Source organism: Bos taurus, chromosome 21, assembly GCF_002263795.3.
Source record: "Bos taurus isolate L1 Dominette 01449 registration number 42190680 breed Hereford chromosome 21, ARS-UCD2.0, whole genome shotgun sequence".
NCBI lineage: Eukaryota > Metazoa > Chordata > Mammalia > Artiodactyla > Bovidae > Bos > Bos taurus.
This window is the reverse complement of record NC_037348.1, coordinates 55,422,496-55,445,003: the sequence shown is the minus strand read 5'-3', so window position 1 is coordinate 55,445,003 and position 22,508 is coordinate 55,422,496. Positions and strand designations below refer to the sequence as shown.

Below are 22,508 nucleotides of genomic sequence, written 5' to 3'. Positions count from 1 at the left end.
AATGTTCTCCAAATGACAAAAGTGTAGAGATGGAAAACAAATCAGTGGTTGCCAGGGGTTAAGGCTGGTGGGAAGGAGTGCCGTGGCCTTAACTATAAAGGGGTAGTCTAAAGGAGATCTTTGCAGAGATGGAACAGTTCTGTATCACGATTGTGGTGGTTACATGAATCTACACATGTGATAAAATGATACAGAACAGGACACACACCTAGCATCTGTATGAATTTCCTGGTTTTGATACTGCAATGTAGTTATTTAACATGTGCTCACTGGGGGAAATCTCCTGGTTGCCTAGTGCTTAGGACTCTGCACTGTCACTGCTCTGGTTCAATTCATGGCCAGGGAACTAAGATGCGACAAGCTGTGTGGCACAGCCAAAAAAGTTAACTAACTGATCAAAAATAAAATAAGATGTACTCATTAGGGAAAAACTGGGTGAAGGGTAAATGAAACCACTCTGTACTATTTTTGCAAATTCCTATGAATCTGTTAAGCACTTCGAAATAAAAATTTTAAGAAATATACGTTTCTCAGCTAACATCATACTTAACGGTGAAAGACTGAAAGCTTTTCCCCTAAACTCAGGAACAAGATAAATATGTCTGCTCTCACCACTTCTATTCAACACTGTACTGGAAGTTCTAGCCAGGGGAATTAGGCAAAAAAGGAAATAAAAGACATCCAGATTGAAAAGGAAGAAATGTAACCATCTTTACTGCCAATGACATGATCTTATCTGTAGAAAATCTTAAAAAGAATCCACACACAAAAAAATGAGAGTAAACAATTTCAGCAAAGTTGTAAGATCAGATCAGATCAGATCAGTCGCTCAGTCGTGTCCGACTCTTTGCAACCCCATGAATCGCACATCAATATATAAAAATAAGTTGTGTTTCTGTACATTAGCAATGAACAATCAGAAAATGAAATTAAGAAACAAATACCATAATAGTATCAAAAAGAATAATATATTTAGCGGACTTCCCTGGTGGTCCAACGGTTGGGTGTCTGCCTGCCAAAGGGACGTGGGTTCCAGCCCTCATCCAGGAAGATCCCACAGGCTGCAGGGCAACTGAGCCCTCAAGACACAACAAAGGAAGCCACTGCAATGAGAAGCCACAGCTATACACAGCCAACAAAGTCCCCGTGCAGCCACAAATACATAGAAAAACTGTTTGAAAAAGAACATACTTTGACACAAATTTAACCAAAGAAGTAAAGACTTGTGCACAGAAAATTATAAAACATTGAAAGAAATTAAAGAAAATCTAAATAAGTGGAAAGACAGCTCATGTTCATAGACTGAAATACTTAATATTTTTAAAATGGCAGTATTCCCCAAATTGATCTATAGATTCAGTACAATCTCTTGTCAAAATTTTAAATGTCAGTTTTGCAAATATGGATAAGCTGATCCTAAAATTCATACGGAATTGAAAGGAACCCATAACAACCAAACAATCTTGAAAACAAGACTCACACTTCCTGTTTTCAAAACTTAGTACAAAGCTACAGTACTTTGGCCACCTGATGCAAAGAGCTGACTCACTGGAAAAGACCCTGATGCTGGGAAAGATTGAGGGCAAGAGGAGAAGGGGGTGACAGATGATGAGAAGTTGGATGGCATCACTGACTCAATGGACATGAGTCTGAGCGAACTCTGGGAGAAAGTATTGGACAGAGAAGCCTGGTATGCTGCAGTTCATGGGGTTGCAAAGAGTCAGACACGACTTAGTGACTAAAGAACAACATTAACAGCATTTAAAAGAGTGTGATACTGGCATTCAGATAGGCAGATAGATCAACTGAATAAATCTGAGTCTAGAAATAAATCTATACACCTATGGTGAATTTATTTTCATTAAGGAAGTCCAGACCATTCAATGGGAAAGAAGAGTTTTGACAACAGATTGCTCTAGGACAAATGTATATCCACATGCAAAAGTATGAATTTGGATCCTTATCTCATGTGATATACAAAAATTAACTCAAAATGGATCAAAGACTTAAATTTAAAAGCCAGACTACAAAACTCTCAGAAGAAAATATACGTTTTAATCTCTATAAACCTGGATTTGCCAATGGTTTCTTAGATATGACATCAAAGCATCAGTAACAAAAGAAAAAATAAACTGGACTCAAATTAAAACTACTGATAACATTTTTAACAATTAAATTTAAGGACTTCCCTGGCGGTCCAGGGTTGGGAGTCTGTCTGCCAGTACAGGGGACATGGGTTCGATCCCTAGTTCAAGAGGATCCCACATGCCATGGAGTAACCAGATCTATGCAACACAACTACCGAGCCAAGTGTCACAACTACTGAAGCCTATGTGCCTAGAGCCGATGCCCCACAAGAGAAACCACAATGAGAAGCCCACACACAACAAAGAGTAGTCCCCATGTGCCATAACCAGAGAAAGCCCACGTACAGCAATGAAGACCAAAAACGCATAGAGCAGCCAAAAATAAAAATAAATTTTTTAAATTTAAATTAAAATTCAAAACATTTGTACAAAGGACACTGTCAAGAAAGTGAAAACAAAGTCCCAGAATGGGAGAAAATATTTGCAAATAATATACCTAGTAAAGATCCAGTGTCCAGAATATATAAAGAACTCTTACAATTCAACAATAAAAAGAGAGAGAAAAAAAGGACAACTTAATTCTTTTTTAATTTTTTAATTGAAGGATAATTGCTTTACAGAATTTTGTGGTTTCCTGCCATATATCAACAATAATCAGCCATAGGTACATCCATGTCCCCTCCCTCTTGAACCTCCCTCCCACCTCCCTCCCATCCCACCCTTCAGCCTGTCACAGAGTCCGTTTGCCTTCCCTGAGTCACACAGCAAATTCCCATTGGCTATCTTTTTTACTTATGGTATTGTAAATTTCCATGTTGCTCTTTCCATACATCTCACCTTCTCCCTCCTCCCCTCCCTCAACGTCCATAGGTCTGTTTTCTCTGTTCCTCCATTGCTGCCTGAAAATAAATTCATCAGTGCCATCTTGCTAGATTCCATATATAGGCATCAGTATGCTATGCTATGCTATGCTAAGTCGCTTCAGTCATGTTCTACTCTGTGTGACCCCATAGACGGCAGCCCACCAGGCTCCCCCATCCCTGGGATTCTCCAGACAAGAACACTGGAGTGGGTTGCCATTTCCTTCTCCAATGCAGGAAAGTGAAAAGTGAAAGTGAAGTTGCTCAGTCGTGTCCGACTCTTAGCGACCACATGGACTGCAGCCCACCAGGCTCCTCTGTCCATGGGATTTTCTAGGCAAGAGTACTGGAGTGGGGTGCCATTGCCTTCTCCGAGGCATCAGTATACAATATTTGTATTTCTCTTTTTTTTTTTTTGGTATTTCTCTTTCTGACTTACTTCACTCTGTATAATAGGTTCTAGGTTCATCCACCTCTTTAGACCTGACTCAAATGTGCACGACCTAATTTGTTAAATAGGCAAATGACTTAAATAGACATTTCTCCAAAGTACAAATTGCAAGTATGCACATGTAAAGATGTTCAACATCATTAGTCATTAGAAAAATGCAAATCAAAACCACAATGAGATACCACTTCATATCCACTAGTAAGGCTATAACCAAAATAGTTAAGGACTTTACGTTAAGTGAAATAACGGTCACAAAAAGACAAACATTGTATGCTTCCACTTATACATGGTACCTACAGTAGTCAAATCCATAGAGACAGAAAGTAGACTGGTTAGGGGCTGAAGAGCTGGAGAATGAGGAGTTTTTTAATGGGTATGGGCATGTGTGCTAAGTCACTTCAGTCGTGTCCGACTCTTTGCGACATTATGGACTGTAGCCCACCAGGCTCCTCTTGTCCCTGGGGATTCCCCAGGCAAGAATACTGGAATGGGTTGCCATGCTCTTCTCCAGGGGATCTTCCCAACCCAGGGATCAAACCTGCGTTTCTTACGTCTCCTGCATTGGCAGGCAGGTTCTTTGCCACTAGTGGCACCTGGGAAACCCTTATGGGTATAGTTTCAGTTCTGCAAGATGAAGAGTTCTGGTTTTACAACTATATACATTTACATAACACTACTGAACTGTACACTTAAAAATGGCAAAGAGGTAAATTTTACATTGCGCATTTTACTTCAATTAAAAATTTTAAATGTTACAAAAGACATAAGTATTGCTGAGGGTATACAGAGATTGGATTTTTTTTATATATACATTGCTATTGGTTATGTAAAAATGGGGCAGTCACTTTGGAAAACAATTTGACAATGCCTCAAAAAGCTAAACACAGTTACCCTATTTTGCTCCAAGGTGTGTGTGCGCACCCAAGAGAATGGAAAACATCACATAAAATCTCACAAGTAAATGCTCATGGCAGCATTATTCTTAACAGCAAAAAAAAAAAAAAGTGAAAACTCAAATGTCCATCAACTGATGAATGCATAAACAAAATGTGGTATATCCATACAATGGAATAGTATTTAGCCATGAAAGGAAATGAAGTACCAATACATGCTACATGAATGAATCCTGAAAACATGCTAAATGTAAGAAGCCAGACCAAAAAAGCCATATATTGTATAATTCCATTTCTATGAAATGTCCAGAATAGGCAAATATATAGAGACAGAAAGTAGATAAGCGATTTTCCAAGGCTGAGAGAGGGAGGGGAAGGGTTTATAATCACTACTGACAGGTATGCAGTTTCTTTTTGGAGTGATAAAAATTTATGAAATTGGATAGTGATGATGGCTATACAGCTTAATGTATATATACAAAAAACCGAATTATACACTTTAGTATATGTTATGTGAATTCTGTCTTAATAAAGAAATAAATATATGCATGATGACAGAAACCGGATATTCACATAGTCTCAAAGTACCTTCCTCAAAGCATTCAGTAATTACCAAGGGAAAAATACTAAGCTTACACTGGGAAATCCTGGCAGACACCACTGTAGCAGTGATGAAGGTCAACATCACCAGTAAAGTATCAACAACATCATGTACACTCTGATATGATACACTGAGGAGGGCACCTTCACTTCTGTGGTATCCTTCCCCAAAATGCAAAATCTTAATCTGATCATGAGAAAATAGCAGATGAACCCAAACTGAGGGCTTCCCAGGTGGCTAAGTGGTAAAGAATCCACTGCCAAAGCAGAAGACTTGGGTTCAATCCCTGGGTCAGGAAGATCCCCTGGAAAAGGAAATGGCAACCCACCCCAGTAATTCTTGCCTGGGAAATCCCATGGACAGAAGAGGCTGACAGGCTGCAGTCCATGGGGTCACCAAGGGTCAGACACAACCTACTGACTTAACAACACAAACTGAGGGACATTATACGTCATTATATGTCTTTGATGTGACAAAAGCCATCCTTCATTTAGAAAGAAATAAGCTTATAAACTAAATACTGATCCTAAACCATGGTACCATAAATTTTTACCCCCAAACGATAATTAATGAAAGGGAAGAGAAAAAAAAAATGAAATGTTCTAAAAAAGATGTGAGATCTTTCAGCTTGTTGTAAGAAAATGTATGCTGAGCATCTATGCCCTGTTTGACTATCTCCAGTATTCACTATCCCATGTTCTAATTTCTGACCCTACTTGTTGCTGAACCGTGTCTGACTCTTTCGAGACCCCATGTACCGTAGCCCGCCAGGCTTCTCTGTCCAAGGGATTTTCCAGGCAAGAATACTGAAGTGGATTGCCATTTCCGTCTCCAGGGGATCTTCCCAACCCAGGTATTGAACCCGAGTGTCCTGCCTTGGCAGGCAGATTCTCTACCGCTGAGCCATAGGGAGAAGCCCTATTTATTTTACATCAAAACAAAATCTGCTTTATATTAAGCCTCAAACACTCAGAATTTTAGAGTCTAAGAGGCAAAAAGAGACAATCCAGTCCACTGGCTCTCAAAGTGCAGTCCTGGACCAGTCTCTAGGAAGCTATTTTAGACATTCAAATTCAACACTCACTCAAAACGTCTGAATCAGAAACAGGTGGTGAAGCCCTGCAATAGGGTTTTAACAAGCCCCCCAGGTAATTCTAATACAGACTAAAGTTTGAGAACTACCAATCTTATCTAATTCTCTCACCACAAAAGTGACTTGCTTAAAGGTACAAGGTTTCTTAGAAGTGGCCATGCCTAAAACCTAGGCGTCCAACCCCCAGTCCAATGCATTTCTGACTTAGCCCACACTGTCCCACCACGGGTCCTAGTTCATTACAACACCGCCTCAATTATCCTATCTCCCTTTCCCTACCATCATTTTCTGTTCCAGTTCCATCTACTTCTTACCATGTGACAGGGTCATAAAATTTGTCACTTTAAATGAGGTACAACATTCCTGGTAGGCAATAAGAGCCAAAAGAATTAGATGCTTAATTCCTTAAACTGATTCGAATATCATTTCAAACAGAATTAGTGTTTTTCATGTATCTTCTCTATTCCATCGTTTGTCTCCTTTAAGTAATTAAGGGAATTATTCAGCACATCAATGCAGTCAATTAATGATGATTTTCCCACCTTAACATCAAGAGTTACTCAAGTTCTATATGTCCTTTACAAGTCAACTTCTTCTGGTATACCATGCATAAACATGTAAAGGCGAGCAAGACACCATTAAGTAGGAGTAAGCTCAAAAATAAGTGCAGCAAACTGAGAAAGAATGAGAAGCAAAGACAATCCTCTCCTTCACAAATCAAAACCAAGAGCCCCCCACAAAAAAGAAAACAAGAGCCAAATAAAACCAAGGAAATTATCTGTTGTACATTTAAAAAATAAAATTTCACTTAAATATAAATTAGATGATAAAATAATCTGTTTAAGCTAAAGAGGCCCTTCAACCATAGCTTAACAAAGCTCTAAATTTTTACACATGAAAATTTGAATAAGCTAGTAATTAGATCCTTACCAGGCCTGGTGTGGTGTCTTCATCACTGTCTCCTTCCTGGCTGCTTTCTGTATCAGGACTGAGAACCACCGTATCTGAAGGGCTCTTGTACTGCCACTTGTTGCTTTCAGCATGAACATCCAAGGATGATTTTTGCAGAGTGGATTCTTCCTTGGAAGATGTGGCTTCCATCTTTGGAGTTAAAAGCCTTCTGCAACTTTTCTTTATTTCAGCTTTCTTAGATTTCTTACATGTCACTTCACTGTTAGAATTCTTATCTAATAGAGATTTGGGGCGCTTAAGTTGGCCTGTATTGTAGTTACTGAGTGAAAAGGGGACAAGACACACCTTAGCTGTTACTCCTAAAACTGTAGTCTGTACCGGTCTCAGAGATGTATCAGCGATGTTTTGGTTTTCCTTATATTCATTCACCTATTCAGGTCAATAAAGGAAAACAGTATTAAAATTCCAGGTCCTTAGCCTTTTCTTACTCTTCACAACCCCATAGACTACAGTCCACCAGGCTCCTCAATCCATGGGTTTCTCCAGGCAAGACCACTGGAGTGGGTTGCCATGCCCTCCTCCAGGGTTATCTTCCCAACCCAGGGATTGAACCCACGTCTCTTCCGGTCTCCCGCATTCTCAGGCAGGTTCTTTAGCACTAGCACCACCTGGCAAGTCCCAGAGATCTGTGTAAATAAATCTAATTCCTATTTCAAAATAACAACATAAATCCCAGCTGACAGCCTGTAAGGAAACTTTTTTCCCCTCCAAAATCTAGATACCTAATTCATTAACCTAAATAGAATTATTATACTGGGCACTGACCCATGAGTCCGCCAGACCAATAATAAAAATGACTACAATTTGTTATTGAGGAAACTGAGTAACTGGAATTGTTCCAAGAGTGGGAAACTGACCAAAACGACTGCAATAACAAACGCAGACTTTCTGATCCCAGCCTGACACTATTTCTGGGGTTACTGACAGGCATCTTCCTTGGGGCTAAGGGCCCAGTTTCCACAGAGGAAAACCAGGACAGGCATCCCCGCTTATCTTTTGAAGCAACACCCGGAAAAACCCAAAACCCGTTACACTGAGAGATGCCCCAAGGAGCAGGAAATAGTTTTGCAGCGAGGAGGTGCCGTTTGGCAAGTCCTCCCCTGCCTACGCCACGCATATCCCTCACGAACAATGAGGCAGCAACACACCCGAAAAGGACAAGCCGTTTCTAACATTCACCTGAAGTCGCTGTCTGGAGCCCCCCTTCTGCTCAGCCTCCGCGCGGGACCCAGACATCTTTCCGCAGCGTAGCCGCTGGCGTCTTCCCGCCAAGACTGCGGCGAGAGGCGGGGAGGAGTGGAGATGGGAGGGGCGAGGAGGAGCCCGGCGCCCGCGAGGCTCGGGCGGCGAAGGCGGGCGCTGATCCCAGCCGACGGGAGGGGGAAGGGGCACGGGGCGTTACATTTTCGCCTAGGTACGCAAGCTTGCCAGCCTCACTCCAAACTCAAATTCTTTAGGGAAGCGAAGGGACCGAATCGCCATTTTTACCTTAGATCCCGGTGGTTTTTGACGCTGCTGATGCCTGTATCTTACTTTGAAAAACACTTGCGCTTCTCCTAAAGAAAAACCACCTCGCCTAGCAATGTGAGCCTGGAAAAGATTCAGGGGCATTTAGCTGGCCAGATGAACTAGAGAAGAAATGAAATCAACCTGCAGGCTTTACCTCGACCCGATGATTCCTTGTGATCCCCCCACCAGAAAATTATGCCCTATGGCTACCGTATTCTCTTCTTCCTAGGAAGGGAAGTATTTTGATTTTTTTCCCCCCAAGAGCTAATAAGGTGATTTAAACTTCACCCACCAGTTAACTAAGATTCTAGTGATGACCTTACAAAGCCCAAGGACAGGGGGAAAGTCTTCAATAACTTTTGTATCACAAAGCATCATAAATAAGATTTTAGGACACTGTATTTTAGTCGTTGCCATATTAAAAGTTGTTTTGTTGTTGTTCTTTTCTATTTTCTGGGTTGCCAAGAGCAGAATTGCCTTCCCGTCAGATTTACTCACTCGGGATAGCATAGTTTTGGAGCTGATAAATTTACAATACAAATTTCTATCAACTCTACTTTTACAGTCCTTTATAGCTCAAAACTTTGTCGTGCACTGTTCTTTGATTGAGACTTGCCCAGTTTTATTTCTTCTCCCAGCTGAGGCCCAACTGTAGCACACGTGAAACCACTTGAGAAGTAATGCTACTAACAGTACCTTCAGGAAAGTTCGCTTCAGCGATTTTCACTCCTAGACTCAAAAATTACTGATAAAATCAAACTTTTCACAGCGCCTGATACAATGCCGTATCTCTGGACTTCAAGACTTTGCTCACACTGTCCCTTCTCTCCCTACACAGCAATTATAATATCTTTTCTACAGTGCATGTGTTCTACCAACTAGCCTGTTTTTTTTTTTTTAACACGATCCACCTAGAAAATTGGGTCTATTTGTTCCTATTCTATAAACCCTTTCAGTTCAGTTCAGTCGCTCAGTCGTGTCCGACTCTTTGCGACCACATGAACAGCAGCATGCCAGGCCTCCCATTGGAGAAGGCAATGGCACCCCACTCCAGTACTCTTGCCTGGAAAATCCCATGGATGGAGAAGCCTGGTGGGCTGCAATCCATGGAGTCGCTAAGAGTCAGACACGACCGAGCGACTTCACTTTCACTTTTCACTTTCACGCTTTGGAGAAGGAAATGGCAACCCACTCCAGTGTTCTTGCCTGGAGAATCCCAGGGACAGGGGAGCCTGGTGGGCTGCCGTCCATGGGGTCGCACAGAGTCGGACACGACTGAAGCGACTTAGCAGGCCTCCCATTAAGGCTTACTAAATAAAATTCAAGTTCCTGGAGGACACGAGCCTTTTAACACTATTCCATACTCCTTAGAGAGATCTAAGTGATGTAAACACAAGTGCTTAATAATTACTTACGGACTCACATACAAACATTCCAGCCAGGAATATGTTATAATAGGCAGTCTCCAGAAATGGACACAACTGGAACGCTTAATAGTGTTCGGATTTCAGACATTATTCTAAGCCCCTTGGGGGATTTTTTTTTTTTTTTTCTTGCCACTGGCCTAAATTACCACCCACTTGCCCTCAAGTGACCAAAAAATACCTCACCACAATCCGCTCAGCCTCATCAACTGAGCTAATCAAGTGCTGTTAACGGGATTTCTAATCCGATTAAACTCTGAGCTTTCAAATTTGACAGTCTTTACAAACTGCAGTTCATTATCTCCTGAGTTTCATTATTCATCACTACCCTGTAATACTCGGGTTTAGACCAACCTAACGAACAAAACCTTTACTTGAGACTTCCCTCGTCGCAGGGTCTTAACAGCAAATCCCAGTGGAACCAACTTCCCGCCGGGATGACGCGTACAAACACCGCAAGACTGAGAACGCCGGGGCAGCCTACGGACATGCGCAGTAACAGACTCCACCTTCTAGTCGTAGGCGTCTAGAAGTCCTCCACAATCCCACAATCCTCTGGTCGTATACTTCCGGTTATTCTAGCTCAGCCGTAGGTGGTGTTTCTTTCTATCAGTCGCGCAGCAGTTTCCAGTGGTCCTAGGAGCAGAGGGTTTTATCTGTTCGTTGACATTGTAGCTGTTCACTTTGAAATCAGTCGACTTTCGGGAGTCACCGACGCTGTCGTCAACATGTCTGTCCCAAGCTCACTCATGAAACAACCGCCCATTCAGTCAACGGCTGGGGCCGTCCCGGTTCGCAATGAGAAAGGTACTGTGTTGAGCGGTTTTCCAGTCGGATCTTATCTCTTTCGCCAGTATATTCCAAACTTACCCCGGGCCCACCACCTTATCTCCAGCGATCCTTAAGACCCTGCCCCTATTTCTTCTACTTTCCCTGTCAAAATCGGATCCGATCGCGTTGCTACTTAGAACTCATCTCGTTAGTAGAACCCGTGTGCTCTCTCCTCCACCAATAAGTTAAGCTAATATAGTGAATGCCTGCTATTTGCGTGGCGTTGTGTGGCATACGTTTTGTTGTCCATTGTCTGTTTATGGTGCTTTTATAACTCGTATCATTGTAATTACGTGTCCACCTCCGTCTGCTATATCGTAAGTTAAGAACCTACTTAAGGCAGGAACTCTATCTTAAAACTTTTTATCCCTTTCAGCCATCGCAGTGACTGTATTTGTTAAATTGAATACAGAATGGTGTAAAACAGTGGTGTAAGGAACTCATAGTCTGTGAGACATGTAAAAAGACGCACATTCTGAACAAGTTTATGGTCTTTCCCACCTATAAAACCTGTCACATAGGTGATATAAACGAAATGCTTTGGGAGGACAGAGAAGAAATAATCTCTTCAGATTGGAATATTTAACTTGATCTTTAAAGGATGGGTAGGATTCTAATGAGTGCAGATGGATGAAGGAAAACTGTACTTGTTTGGGGAGTCAGACTGAAAGTCCGAGTTTTTTCAGTAAAGTATTTGGAAAATAATGTCAGTTCTTTTTATCTTTTAAATATACAGTATCTATCTTTGTGCATTCTGCCTTTTGTTGTTTTTTTTCTTAAGTCAACATGACTTTGGAGAAGTGTCCTTTGGATACATGAAGGTCTTATTCATTCATTTTAACTGCTTGTTGTTTAGTTGCTAAGTCCTGTCTGACTCTGGGACTCCATGGGACTGTAACTCACCAAGTTCCTCTATCCTTGGGATTTCCCAGGCAAGATTACTGGAGTGGGTTTCCATTTCCTTCTCCAGGGGATCTTCCCTACCCAGGGATAGAACCGGTGTCTCCTTCATTGGCAGGTGGATTCTTAACCTCTGAGCCACCAGGGAAGCCCCTTTAACTGCTTATAAGTTCCATTGTATAATTAAACCACAGTTTGATCCCTGTTGAGGGACATTTAGTTGTCATTTTGTTCCTTTTACAAATAGTGCTTAAACATGTCTCTTTAGTGCACTTGCGTAAAAATTTCTACTAGAGTAGTGTGAATCTACACTGACACATCATTTATCATTCAGTCGGTAGTTTACATTAAGATTCACTCTGATGTACATTCTATGGATTTGGACAAATGTATAGGGATATATATCCATCATTATGGTATCACACAGTATTTTCACTTAGTAATATGCATTTAAGGTTCCTGCATGTATTTTCATGGCTTGATAGCTCTTTTTGTTTTGTTGTTGCTGAGTAATATTCCATCATCTGGATGTACCATAGTTTACTTATCCATTCACCTCATGAAGGACACTTTGATTGCTTACAAGTTTTGGCAGTTATGAACAGAGCTACAATAAATATCCATGTGCAGGTTTTTGTGTTTTGCTCCTTTGTATAAATACCAAAGAGCAGAAATTAGATCATATGGTAAGAGTATGCTTAGTTTGATGCTTTTGAACTGTGGTGTTGGAGAAGACTCTTGAGAGTCCCTTGGACTGCAAGGAGATCCAACCAGTCCATACTGAAGGAGATCAGCCCTGGGATTTCTTTGGAAGGAATGATGCTAAAGCTGAAACTGCAGTACTTTGGCCACCTCATGTGAAGAGTTGACTCTTTGGAAAAGACTCTGATGCTGGGACGGATTGGGGGCAAGAGGAGAAGGGGACGACAGAGAATGAGATGGCTGGATGGCATCACTGACTCGATGGACATGAGTCTCAGTGAACTCCGGGAGTTGGAGGACAGGGAGGCCTGGCGTGCTGCGATTCATGGGGTCGCAAAGAGTCGGACACGACTGAGCGTCTGATTTGATCTGATCTGATCTGATGCTTAGTTTTGTATGAAACCACCAAACTATCTTCCAAAGTGGTTGTGCCATTTTGCACTCCCACCAACAATAAATCAGAGATCCTGTTGCTCCACATTGTTACCAGCATTTGGTATTGTCAGAGCTCTAGATTTTGGCCATTCTGTGTGTAGCAACATCTCATTGTATTTTTTTTTTAAATTTGCATTCCTTGAAGACATATAAGGGCCTCCCAGGTGGTTTAAAAAAATACTGCCAATGAAGAAGACAAAGGTTTGATCCCTGGGTGAGGAAGATGCTCTGGAGGAGGAAATGGCAACTCACTCCAGTATTCTTGCCTGGGGAATCCCCATGGACAGAGGAGCCTGGTGGGCTACAGTCCGTGCGGTCACAAAGAGTCGGACACAACTAAGCCACAGAGCATGCATGAAGACATATTTACTTCTTAGTATCTTATAGATTAGTTGCTATTGTAAATAGAATTTTTAAACTGTATTTTCTAATTATACGTAGCCAATGTACAGGTACATTTATTTTTATCTAGCATTTATACACCTTTCCACTTGAATTTTTTAAGCTTCTCTGGTTATCTTGTATTTTCTACGTAAGTAATCATATTGGCTGCAAATTGTGGCAGTTTCTTCCTTTTTAATTCTTACCTTTTATCTCTTTCTTTTCTTATTGCCCTGAAACCATAATACAATGTTGATTAGAAGGTATGATAGGGACAACGTAACGATGCCTACTGTTTTTTAAAGGAGTGCTTCTAATATTTTATCATTAAATATAATGTTTGCTGTATCTATTGTTAAGATTGTGTGACTGTAAGTATATAAACTTTAAAAAGTATATTACTTTTTCCCTGTTAATTTTCTAAGGTTAAGCCATCCTTGTAGTCCTGGGCTAAATTTTAATTATGTCCCTATAGCTTAGAGGGGCTTCTTGGTTAGTTTTTATGTTGCCTGTATCTATGTTTGTAAGTGAAGTCCACCTAAAGTTTTCCCTTGAACTGTCCAGCTTGGTTATCCAGGTGATATTCCTCTTAGAAAATGTGTTGCTTAGTTTTCACTGATTTTCTGTTCATTGGAATTGTTGGTATTTGTAAAAGAAATATAATCTACTCTTGCAGGTTTGGTAGCACATAGCTAAAAGAAAAGGTAGAAATAAAGATTAGAAGATGGAGTTATGTGGTAATAGATTATATAAAGACTGCCAGAGAAATATCTTGAGGAACTAAAAGAATGACTGAACACTATTTTAATTTTATATTCCGACTGAAGTCACCCTGTGTGCTGGGCACTGTTAAACAAATAATTCACTTAAGCATATAGTTAAGGTGGATGTAGTCTCCCTATTAGGAGGGACTTTGTATTGTTTCACTGCCCACCCTTCCTCCACTCATTGTACCCAAGCTAAACCTCATTATCATTAGTTTTGGTGTTCACAGGAACGCCTTCTCATGCCTTGGCCTTTGTAGGAAAAAGATGTAGTTGAATAGATGGTTGGGTCAGGGCTCCTTCTCCTCCTTGGACTTGGTTTGCCAGGAATACAGGGCTTTTTTACCTGGAAAGGCCAAGGGTTGAGGGACACTGGGAAAGAGGTTACTGAAACGTAAGTTCTGTTTCTTACCCAGGTGAGATTTCGATGGAAAAAGTGAAGGTAAAACGTTATGTGTCGGGAAAGAGGCCAGACTATGCCCCTATGGAGTCCTCAGATGAGGAGGATGAAGAGTTTCAGTTCATTAAGAAAGCCAAAGAACAAGAAGCAGAGCCCGAGGAACAGGAGGAGGATTCATCTAGTGACCCTCGGCTGCGGCGTCTGCAGAACCGTATTAGTGAAGATGTGGAGGAGAGGTAATGACGAGGGTTCTGTTATCCTGGGCGTGAACCCAGCAATAACTGCTAATACTTGAGTTGCACTTGCTGTGCACCAGGCACTGTTCCTGGTATATTACTTTAACTAATTGTTGTAATCCACATAATGACTTTATGAGGGTATGATTATCCCCATTTTTACAAGCCAGGAAACTAAAGCAGAGTGGGGTTTGGAAAATGACTCATTAAGGGGATTGAAAGCACAGATCGCTGGTTGGTTTGTTGAGGGGTCTTTTTCGCACAGAGATGTTTTCTAAAATTTGAGAAATTGATCTTTTCCAAGTAGTTATTCTAAAAGCTAAGGAGGAGAAATGATACTGATAAAGTAGGAGAAAAGGACTGATGAGTGGTCTCATGTCAGAAAGGGACCCCTTCCGACGAGGGATTTTTATTTTGTATTGACTGAGACATTACCTTACAGAGTAGCCAGAGGTTCCCAACTTTCACAGTTCACATAGTCTCAGGAGTTTTTTCACAGAGCCTCTGGGCCCAAACAATTCTCTTTATTTTATTAAGTAGTTAGAGCTAAGTGATTTAATAAATATTTATGTCCTAGCAACTTAGATACTTATAAACTTTAATACCTATAAAAGAAAAAACATTTTTATTTCATTTTTACATAACCACAATTACTTTTGGGGTTTATGTGCCTCTTGGGCACTAACAACTTCTCAAACCTTAGAGTCACATTGGCACAGTCACTCATTTCCTGTTCTATATTGACTTTCATGCAGAACTTGCTTTTTATCATAGCAGCCCAAAAAAACAGTTTTATAAAGACACGATACCATTGAAAGGAAACATAATGTGATCTGCTGTTGAAACTCAACTACTTTGAGCTTTATAGTATATCCCAGTGCACCCATCTAAGCTTGGTACAGTGCCCCAGGGTGCCTCAGCATACATGTAATGTTTTAGATCCAACTTGACTATTTCTTCTGACACTTTGAGTTAGTTTCTTTAATCTGCACCTCAGTTTCCTCATCTCAAGGCTTCAGTACTAATAAAAGGAAACATAATGTCCTGGTGCTCTGTGACTAAGGAAATGTCCTTTTTGTGAGGTTGGTATTACAGTCGGACACTGTCTTTCAGATTGGCTCGACATCGGAAAATAGTGGAGCCTGAAGTGGTTGGAGAAAGTGACTCCGAAGTAGAAGGAGATCCTTGGCGCATGGAACGAGAAGATAGCAGTGAAGAAGAGGAAGAAGAGATTGATGAAGAGGTATGATTAAGGAAAGTGGGAAGTTCTTTCTGGGTGGAAGAAGAAATTAGGGCCAGTGCTCCTTTGTTAAGGCCTTAGAAGCACAAGATATCTGCTTTTGGCAGAAGTCTGATCCAGTGTTCCCTACTTGTTTTGGATAGGATTGAAATAGAGTGGTACTAAGTTGCATTTACTCAACCAGAATTTGTTGAGCTTGATGAGGTAAGAATAAAAAGCCATCGCAGAGCACAGGCCGTTTGGCTGACTGGTTTGGACATGTAACTTGATAGGAAATAGAGCGGCGCCGTGGCATGATGCGCCAAAGAGCACAGGAGAGAAAAAATGAAGAGCTGGAAGTCATGGAGGTGGAAGACGAGGGACGTTCTGGGGAGGAGTCTGAATCAGAGTCTGAGTATGAGGAGTACACAGACAGTGAGGATGAGATGGAGCCTCGCCTTAAGCCAGTCTTCATTCGGAAGTAAGTATTTCACAACAGGCCTGAATCCACATAATTACTGCTTTCTGGGTCTGAAGACGGAAGCCTCTTTTCTCGCTCATGCTCTTCTGAAATGTAGGCACTAAGTAAAAATCTTCTGCCCAGTGCCCCAGCTCAGCAGAGCATTTGCTGAGGAGTATCTTGGTGTTGGGCTTCCCAAGTGGCTCAGTGGGTGAAGAACCCACCTGCCATTGCAGGAGCCATGGGTTCGATCCCTGGGTTGGGAAGATCCTCTTGCAGGGGGAAGAGGCATGGCAACCCACTCCAGTATTCTTGCTGAACAATCCCATGGACAGAGGCGCCTGGCAAGTTACAGTCCATGGGGTCGCAAGGAGTCAGACACAAGTGAAGCGACTGAGCACGCACACACGCATCTTGGTGGCAGTCTGAGTTAGTTTTCACGTCTCCTTTTCCACTTAAAACACACTTGCCAAGGTCTTATATTATTTTAAATACAAAATCAAGCTTAAGAGCAAATTCCTGTTCCTTTCCTAATGGCTAGAAATCCTACAGTCCAGCAGGTTTCTTGATATTCAGGCAGTTCAAAGATAATGGAATTTTGATGTTCTAAAGACCAGAAATGATTCCCACTTTTAGCTCTTTGCAAATAATAGAGCCAGAGACCATTTGGCTTTGTCTGGTTTGAATGAGACTTGATTTAGGGAACAAACAGCACTACTCAAAGGACTTTGGGCAATTAACAGGACCTCTGTGCTGCAGGAAGGACCGGGTGACGGTTCAAGAACGTGAGGCTGAAGCATTGAAACAGAAGGAGCTGGAGCAGGAGGCCAAACACATGGCTGAGGAGAGGCGCAAGTACACACTCAAGGTGCTGGGTGTGGCTGTGAGGATTGAGTGTGAGGAGTTGTGTGTTTCGGTCTGTCTGAGGGAGAATAAGGAAGTCCAACAGTTGAATTGTTCTCCCTATCCAGATTGTAGAGGAGGAAACCAAGAAAGAGCTGGAGGAGAACAAGCGGTCTCTGGCTGCCCTGGATGCACTCAATACTGATGATGAAAATGATGAGGAGGAATATGAGGCCTGGAAAGTTCGGGAGTTAAAGAGAATCAAGAGGGACAGAGAAGACAGAGAAGCGTGAGTAACAGGATGAGCTTAGAGCTTAATACCACTGGGTGGTCATATTCCTAGTAGGGTAGCTCTTAGGCTCCACACCTACTGTGAGTTCCATTCTAGCTTTCTTTAGGGTTCCTACAGCTAGGTGTATTCCCCATAACTGGAATGTGGCTTATTATAATAAAATCAGGTAAGAGAAACACATTTTGTCAGTGTTTCTCCACGGTAAGAGTGCAGCTGATACTCCCTTTAGTAGATTCCTAGTAGACACAAACTACTTAACTAGCTGTAATCAGTTCTCTGTTGCATAACAACCCAACCCAAAAGTAAGTGACTTAAAACAATTATTTCTCACAATTTTGGAGGTTGCTATGCAGTTCCTCTACCACACTCAGTTAGACCAAAATCATCTTGGAGCTGCACCACCCAATTCCTAAAAACTACTAGGAATGCTTTTTTTTTTGAAGAAAAGGGACCTATGACTCTCCACCCCCTAAAAAAGGTTAAAACTGCTGCAATCTAGTTAATGATGGTGACCCTTGGTTTGTGATATGTAAGCACATTATTTAAAAAATACCAGTCAAGTCTTATACAGAATTTAATTCTGATTTTTTTTTTTTTTAAAACAAAGAAGGCTCTTCAGGGAAGGGAAATTCGTAATGTTATAAAATCAAGCAGTAGTAGTATGTCTGAACCTCAAAAAGACTAGAATAAACTTTCAGAAGTTTGCAGTACCAGGTCTTGCGAGCGTAATGAAGACTCCCTGACCTTTTTATTTATTAAACTTCAAATCTTAATTCCTAACAGATCTTAACTAGAATCAATGAAGATAAGTAATGCTTGAAAGGAGGTGGGACTGTGTCATATTCAGATAACCGGGTCTTTATGAAACTAAAAGGAAACTAATAAATAGTTTTCATTCTCTGAACAGACTTGAGAAGGAGAAAGCAGAAATTGAACGAATGAGAAACCTAACTGAGGAAGAGAGGCGAGCTGAGCTTCGGGCAAATGGCAAAGTCATTACCAACAAAGCTGTTAAGGGCAAATATAAGTTCCTACAGAAGTATTATCACCGGGGTGCCTTCTTCATGGTAAGAAGTGAAAAGAGACTGGAATAACCCCCATTTTCCTAGTCCTGGGATGTTACCTCCACTTACCAGTGGTCAGCTTTCTTATTTGCTTTTTGCCTGTGAAGAATATAAAACCCAATAGAGGAAAGCATTGGCAGCAGGATTTCAGAAATGGCAGCAACTGTTCCCTTTTGGCCCCAGCTCTCAGGAGGAAATGATGTAACTGCAGAATTGAGGAAGTGAAAGAGAGAGTGATCTAGACTAGACTAGACGATTTAGGTCCCCCAGATCACTTAGATATCATTTTTCATAGCTGAGAGATTTTGATTATGAGAAAACCAAGCTCTGCAAAGAGCTTTACACTAACTCATGTTTGGGTGATTTAAGTTTAATTCACTTCCTTCTCAGCAGACAGAAAGTGACTAAATCTGACCCAAAAGTTGTTAATTATCTAACCATTATTTGTAATGCCATGATCTCTGTTCTTTATGTAAGTCAAAACAGCAGTCTGTTAACCCTGTATAAAATGAAAAGGACTGCTTCCAAATTATTTGGATTAGCACTAGTGGTAATTCCTTAATAGAGAGATAGCAGGAAAGGAAATGGGAGAATTGATGACAGTTATTACTCCAATGGCCTGTGGTTTGTTAAATTATTTCCTGATATTAAAGAAGTTTGTATCAAAAAGTAATCTAGCTTTTTGAGATGCTGTTTAGCAAACCTTAGTATCTCCACTGCAGCTAAATTCCTGCCTTTTGCTGTAGATACCAGTAAAATTGTAAAACTTTAAAAAATTGTAAAAATAAGGAGGATTCCTTATTCTTCTCCCACCAAAATCAGTCTTATCTAGTCAGCAGGAAATATTTGCTTATTATGTAGTTTTCCAGCCCACGTAGCTTTCTAGATAGGAGTCAGTGGAGATTAATTACTTCTTAGATTGCTTCAAAGTCATAAAATATCATTGCTTTAGCATTTCAACAGTTTTAATAATCAAGCTCCTTAGAGAAGCAGTGCATTCCTAAGATACATAAGGAAAGGTTCATGTAAAAGTCTTTTGGTGCACATACTCAAATATCAACTCTTCTCATCTGGACGAGGAGGGTGAAGTGGAAATAGCTTCTGAGATTAAATAAGGGACTTTCAGGCTCTAACAAGGAGAAAAATTGGTCTCATGAAAGGCCTACCTTTAAATTGGGCCTTTCAAGAGCTGATAGGAAGAGAGTATCCCAAAACTGTTCAGTTAAAGGATTCAGCTCTTCCATGAAACTTTCCTTAAGATGGTACTGTTTTAATGTTCTTTCAGTACATATGTTTATGGTCTGTATCATAACATTATAGTTGTATTTATACGTTGATTTGAAACTATTCTCTATAGTTGTTTTATACAGTTCATTAAGTAAACCTTTTGAGCATTTAGTGTATGAAGGGTAGTACTGTTTAACACAGCCATAGCTCCTTGCCCTGAGAAGGCTTACAATCTAATAATAGAGCTAAGGCAAATACGTACTGTAACATAAGGAAGAATGAACGTACTAAAGGACTTCTGAAGAGAGAGGTGTTATATTTGGTAAGATTGAAAAGGATATCAAGGAGATGACATGTAAGATGTATAAACTTTCTGACATTCAGTGGTAGGAAGATATTCCATGTAAAAGAACCAGAAGAAATGGAGGCAGAAAGTATCATCTGTCAAGGCAAGGAGTACATTAAGGCTATGTAGCATTTGGCCTTGACTAGTACACAGAGGTGGAGAAGGCAATGGCAACCCACTCTAGTACTCTTGCCTGGAAAATCCCGTGGACGGAGGAGCCTGATAGCTGCGGTCCATGGGGTCGCACAGAGTCAGACACGACTGAAGCAACTTAGCAGCAGCAGTACACAGAGGGATTATGCTTATTTAATAAAAGAGAGAACCTCTGAAAGGTTTTGAGCAGGACAAAGGTATGATGAGGATTGTGTTTTAGGAAACACATTAATCTAAAGAAATGTGTAAGGTTGATTGCAGGGAAAAACTGTAATAACCAAAGTAATGAGAATCTAGAGAGAATGTTGGTCCTATTACAGAAATTAAGTCAGGGAGAGGCTGATTTGGAAAATTTCAGGGATGTAGTTTTCACTTTAGTTGTGAGTTTGAAATCCCAACAATACATAAGATATATATTGGGCAGTAGAAGAATCAGGATTGGAGATTTGAGAGGCCTGTATGAAGTTGAAATCATGTGACTGAATGAACATATTGAGTGAAAAGAATATAGCCAACCTTCAGGAAATAGCTACATTTAAGAAGGAAAAAGACAACACAAAGGAAAACAAGGAGTATCATCTCCTTAACTTGATGTAAGCTTTTGGTCCAGTAGGTTCAATGCCCTCTGGTTTCTTTTTATCCTTTGTTGTAAAATTTAATGAATTTGTAGTTTGAGGGACTTCCCTGATGGGTCCAGTGGTTACAACTCTGTGCTTAAACTGCCGGGTGGGGTGTGGGTTTGATCCCTGGTCAGGGAACTAAGCTCCCATATGCTGCCCAAATAAATAAATAAAAATAATTTTAAATGGTTTAAAAAATGAGAGATACATGAGAAATAAAACCACAAGATTGATAAGACTCTTTTTTACAGGATGAGGATGAAGAAGTATACAAGAGAGATTTCAGTGCACCTACCCTGGAGGATCATTTCAACAAAACCATTCTTCCCAAAGTCATGCAGGTATGGGGAACCTTAATGACATGAGAGAAAAGGAACGTATTGAGGCCGGACCATGATAAATCTGGTGGTATAACTCATCATCTGTCCATACAGGTCAAGAACTTTGGACGCTCTGGTCGTACCAAATACACCCACCTCGTGGATCAAGACACCACCTCCTTTGACTCAGCATGGGGCCAAGAGAGTGCCCAGAATACAAAGTTCTTTAAACAAAAGGCAGCCGGGGTACGAGATGTATTTGAACGGCCATCTGCCAAGAAGCGGAAAACTACTTAGAGTTCAACTACTTATTCTTCCAGCTGTTGGACACAAGGGGAAATCTCAGCATCTGGTCCTTGATTTGTTTTTACTACTGTTCACATGGCCCCTGTATCTGGCCTGCTGAACCTACTGCCATACTTGTGGCACTGGGCAAACCCAGTGTTTGAAAGTGCTTTGTGAGGTTTGGACTCATGCCGAGAAGCCTGCAAAAAAGCACTGTCAGGTAGGATTAGAGGCTCCCACTTAGGACTATTTCTGAGAAATCTTGAATGTCATTACTGCTCTGGCTTCCCATATTCACTTGGGACTGTTCCAAGTTTCTTCTACCAGCTCTGAGCTTGGGTTAGAAACATGGATGGGCATCTAAGTGGACAATGTATTATTTCTACCTTACAGGAAATCTAAAGTCATTGAAAACCTGTTTTGCATTTTTGGGTAAATTTTTCTAGGCAAACATACTTTTTGATCCATTTATGTGCAAGTGTCAAGAAATAAAAAAATCATACACCAAGAGGTTTTTTTAGCATATCAGAAATAAAATGTGCAAGCTGACAAATATATTAACTAAGACAAAAGACAGCAGAGAGTTGTCAGGCAAAGGATGTTTCACATTTTAATCATACCCTTTCATCTCAGGAATAAGCACAGATGCAAGATAAGCTATATTGTAAGTGGCACCTAGATTTATTCCATGAGCAAATATGTGATTGTCATTGCTGTCTAAATCGTAGCTGTATATAGAAAACAGGACACACAAAACACAGAATCCAAGCAGCACACCAGTACCTGCTTGCCCGGCTCGTGTACCAAGGAGGGCACAGTGCTCTTGAGCTGGAATGTAGTGACATCACTGGCAGAGTTACATTTTTCATTTAATATGTACTACATAACCACCCTGCATACGGCAGAACATTAGGAGGCCTGGGGGTTATAAAGAATGACATTTAACCAGTGGGAAGACGTATCTATATTGCATTTAAAAATGAGAAGGGCAAGGTCTTTTCACAGTCTTTCAATGCCCCACTAGGAGAATCATCCATAAATCCCTAAATGTCCTAGAATAAAAATGAGTGCAAATAATTACTATGAAGTAATAAACACAAAGATGTATGTAAGTCACTGTTGTATGTGCCAGGAGATACA

The 22,508-nt window shown here is 40.8% G+C and overlaps 2 protein-coding genes across 9 annotated transcripts in view; one reads left to right on the top strand and one right to left on the bottom strand.

The window, feature by feature from the left end:
* Nucleotides 1-10,344, bottom strand: part of WDR76 (WD repeat domain 76) — a 54,164-nt gene extending 43,820 nt beyond the window's left edge. For 3 of the 8 annotated variants that reach the window (XM_059879438.1, XM_059879439.1, XM_059879441.1), the window contains exons 1-2: nt 8,137-8,235; nt 6,916-7,326 (exon numbers count right to left, since the gene is read on the bottom strand). In XM_059879438.1, coding sequence (XP_059735421.1) covers nt 6,916-7,326; nt 8,137-8,193 — 468 coding nt within the window. In that variant the 5' untranslated portion in view covers nt 8,194-8,235. Of the gene's footprint in view, nt 1-6,915; nt 7,327-8,105; nt 8,236-8,445 lie in introns of those variants that run through there. The other 5 variants (XM_010817299.4, XM_059879444.1, XM_059879442.1 and 2 more) reach the window with 5 other exon arrangements.
* A 165-nt stretch (nt 10,345-10,509) lies between these two features.
* MFAP1 (microfibril associated protein 1) lies at nt 10,510-21,874 on the top strand. The gene is given in 9 exon segments (NM_001034397.1): nt 10,510-10,697; nt 14,320-14,539; nt 15,653-15,782; nt 16,052-16,239; nt 16,978-17,086; nt 17,190-17,350; nt 18,261-18,420; nt 21,015-21,104; nt 21,198-21,874. Coding segments are annotated over 9 exon segments (1,320 nt in total). The 5' UTR covers nt 10,510-10,618; the 3' UTR covers nt 21,381-21,874.
* The last annotated feature ends 634 nt before the right edge of the window (nt 21,875-22,508 follow it).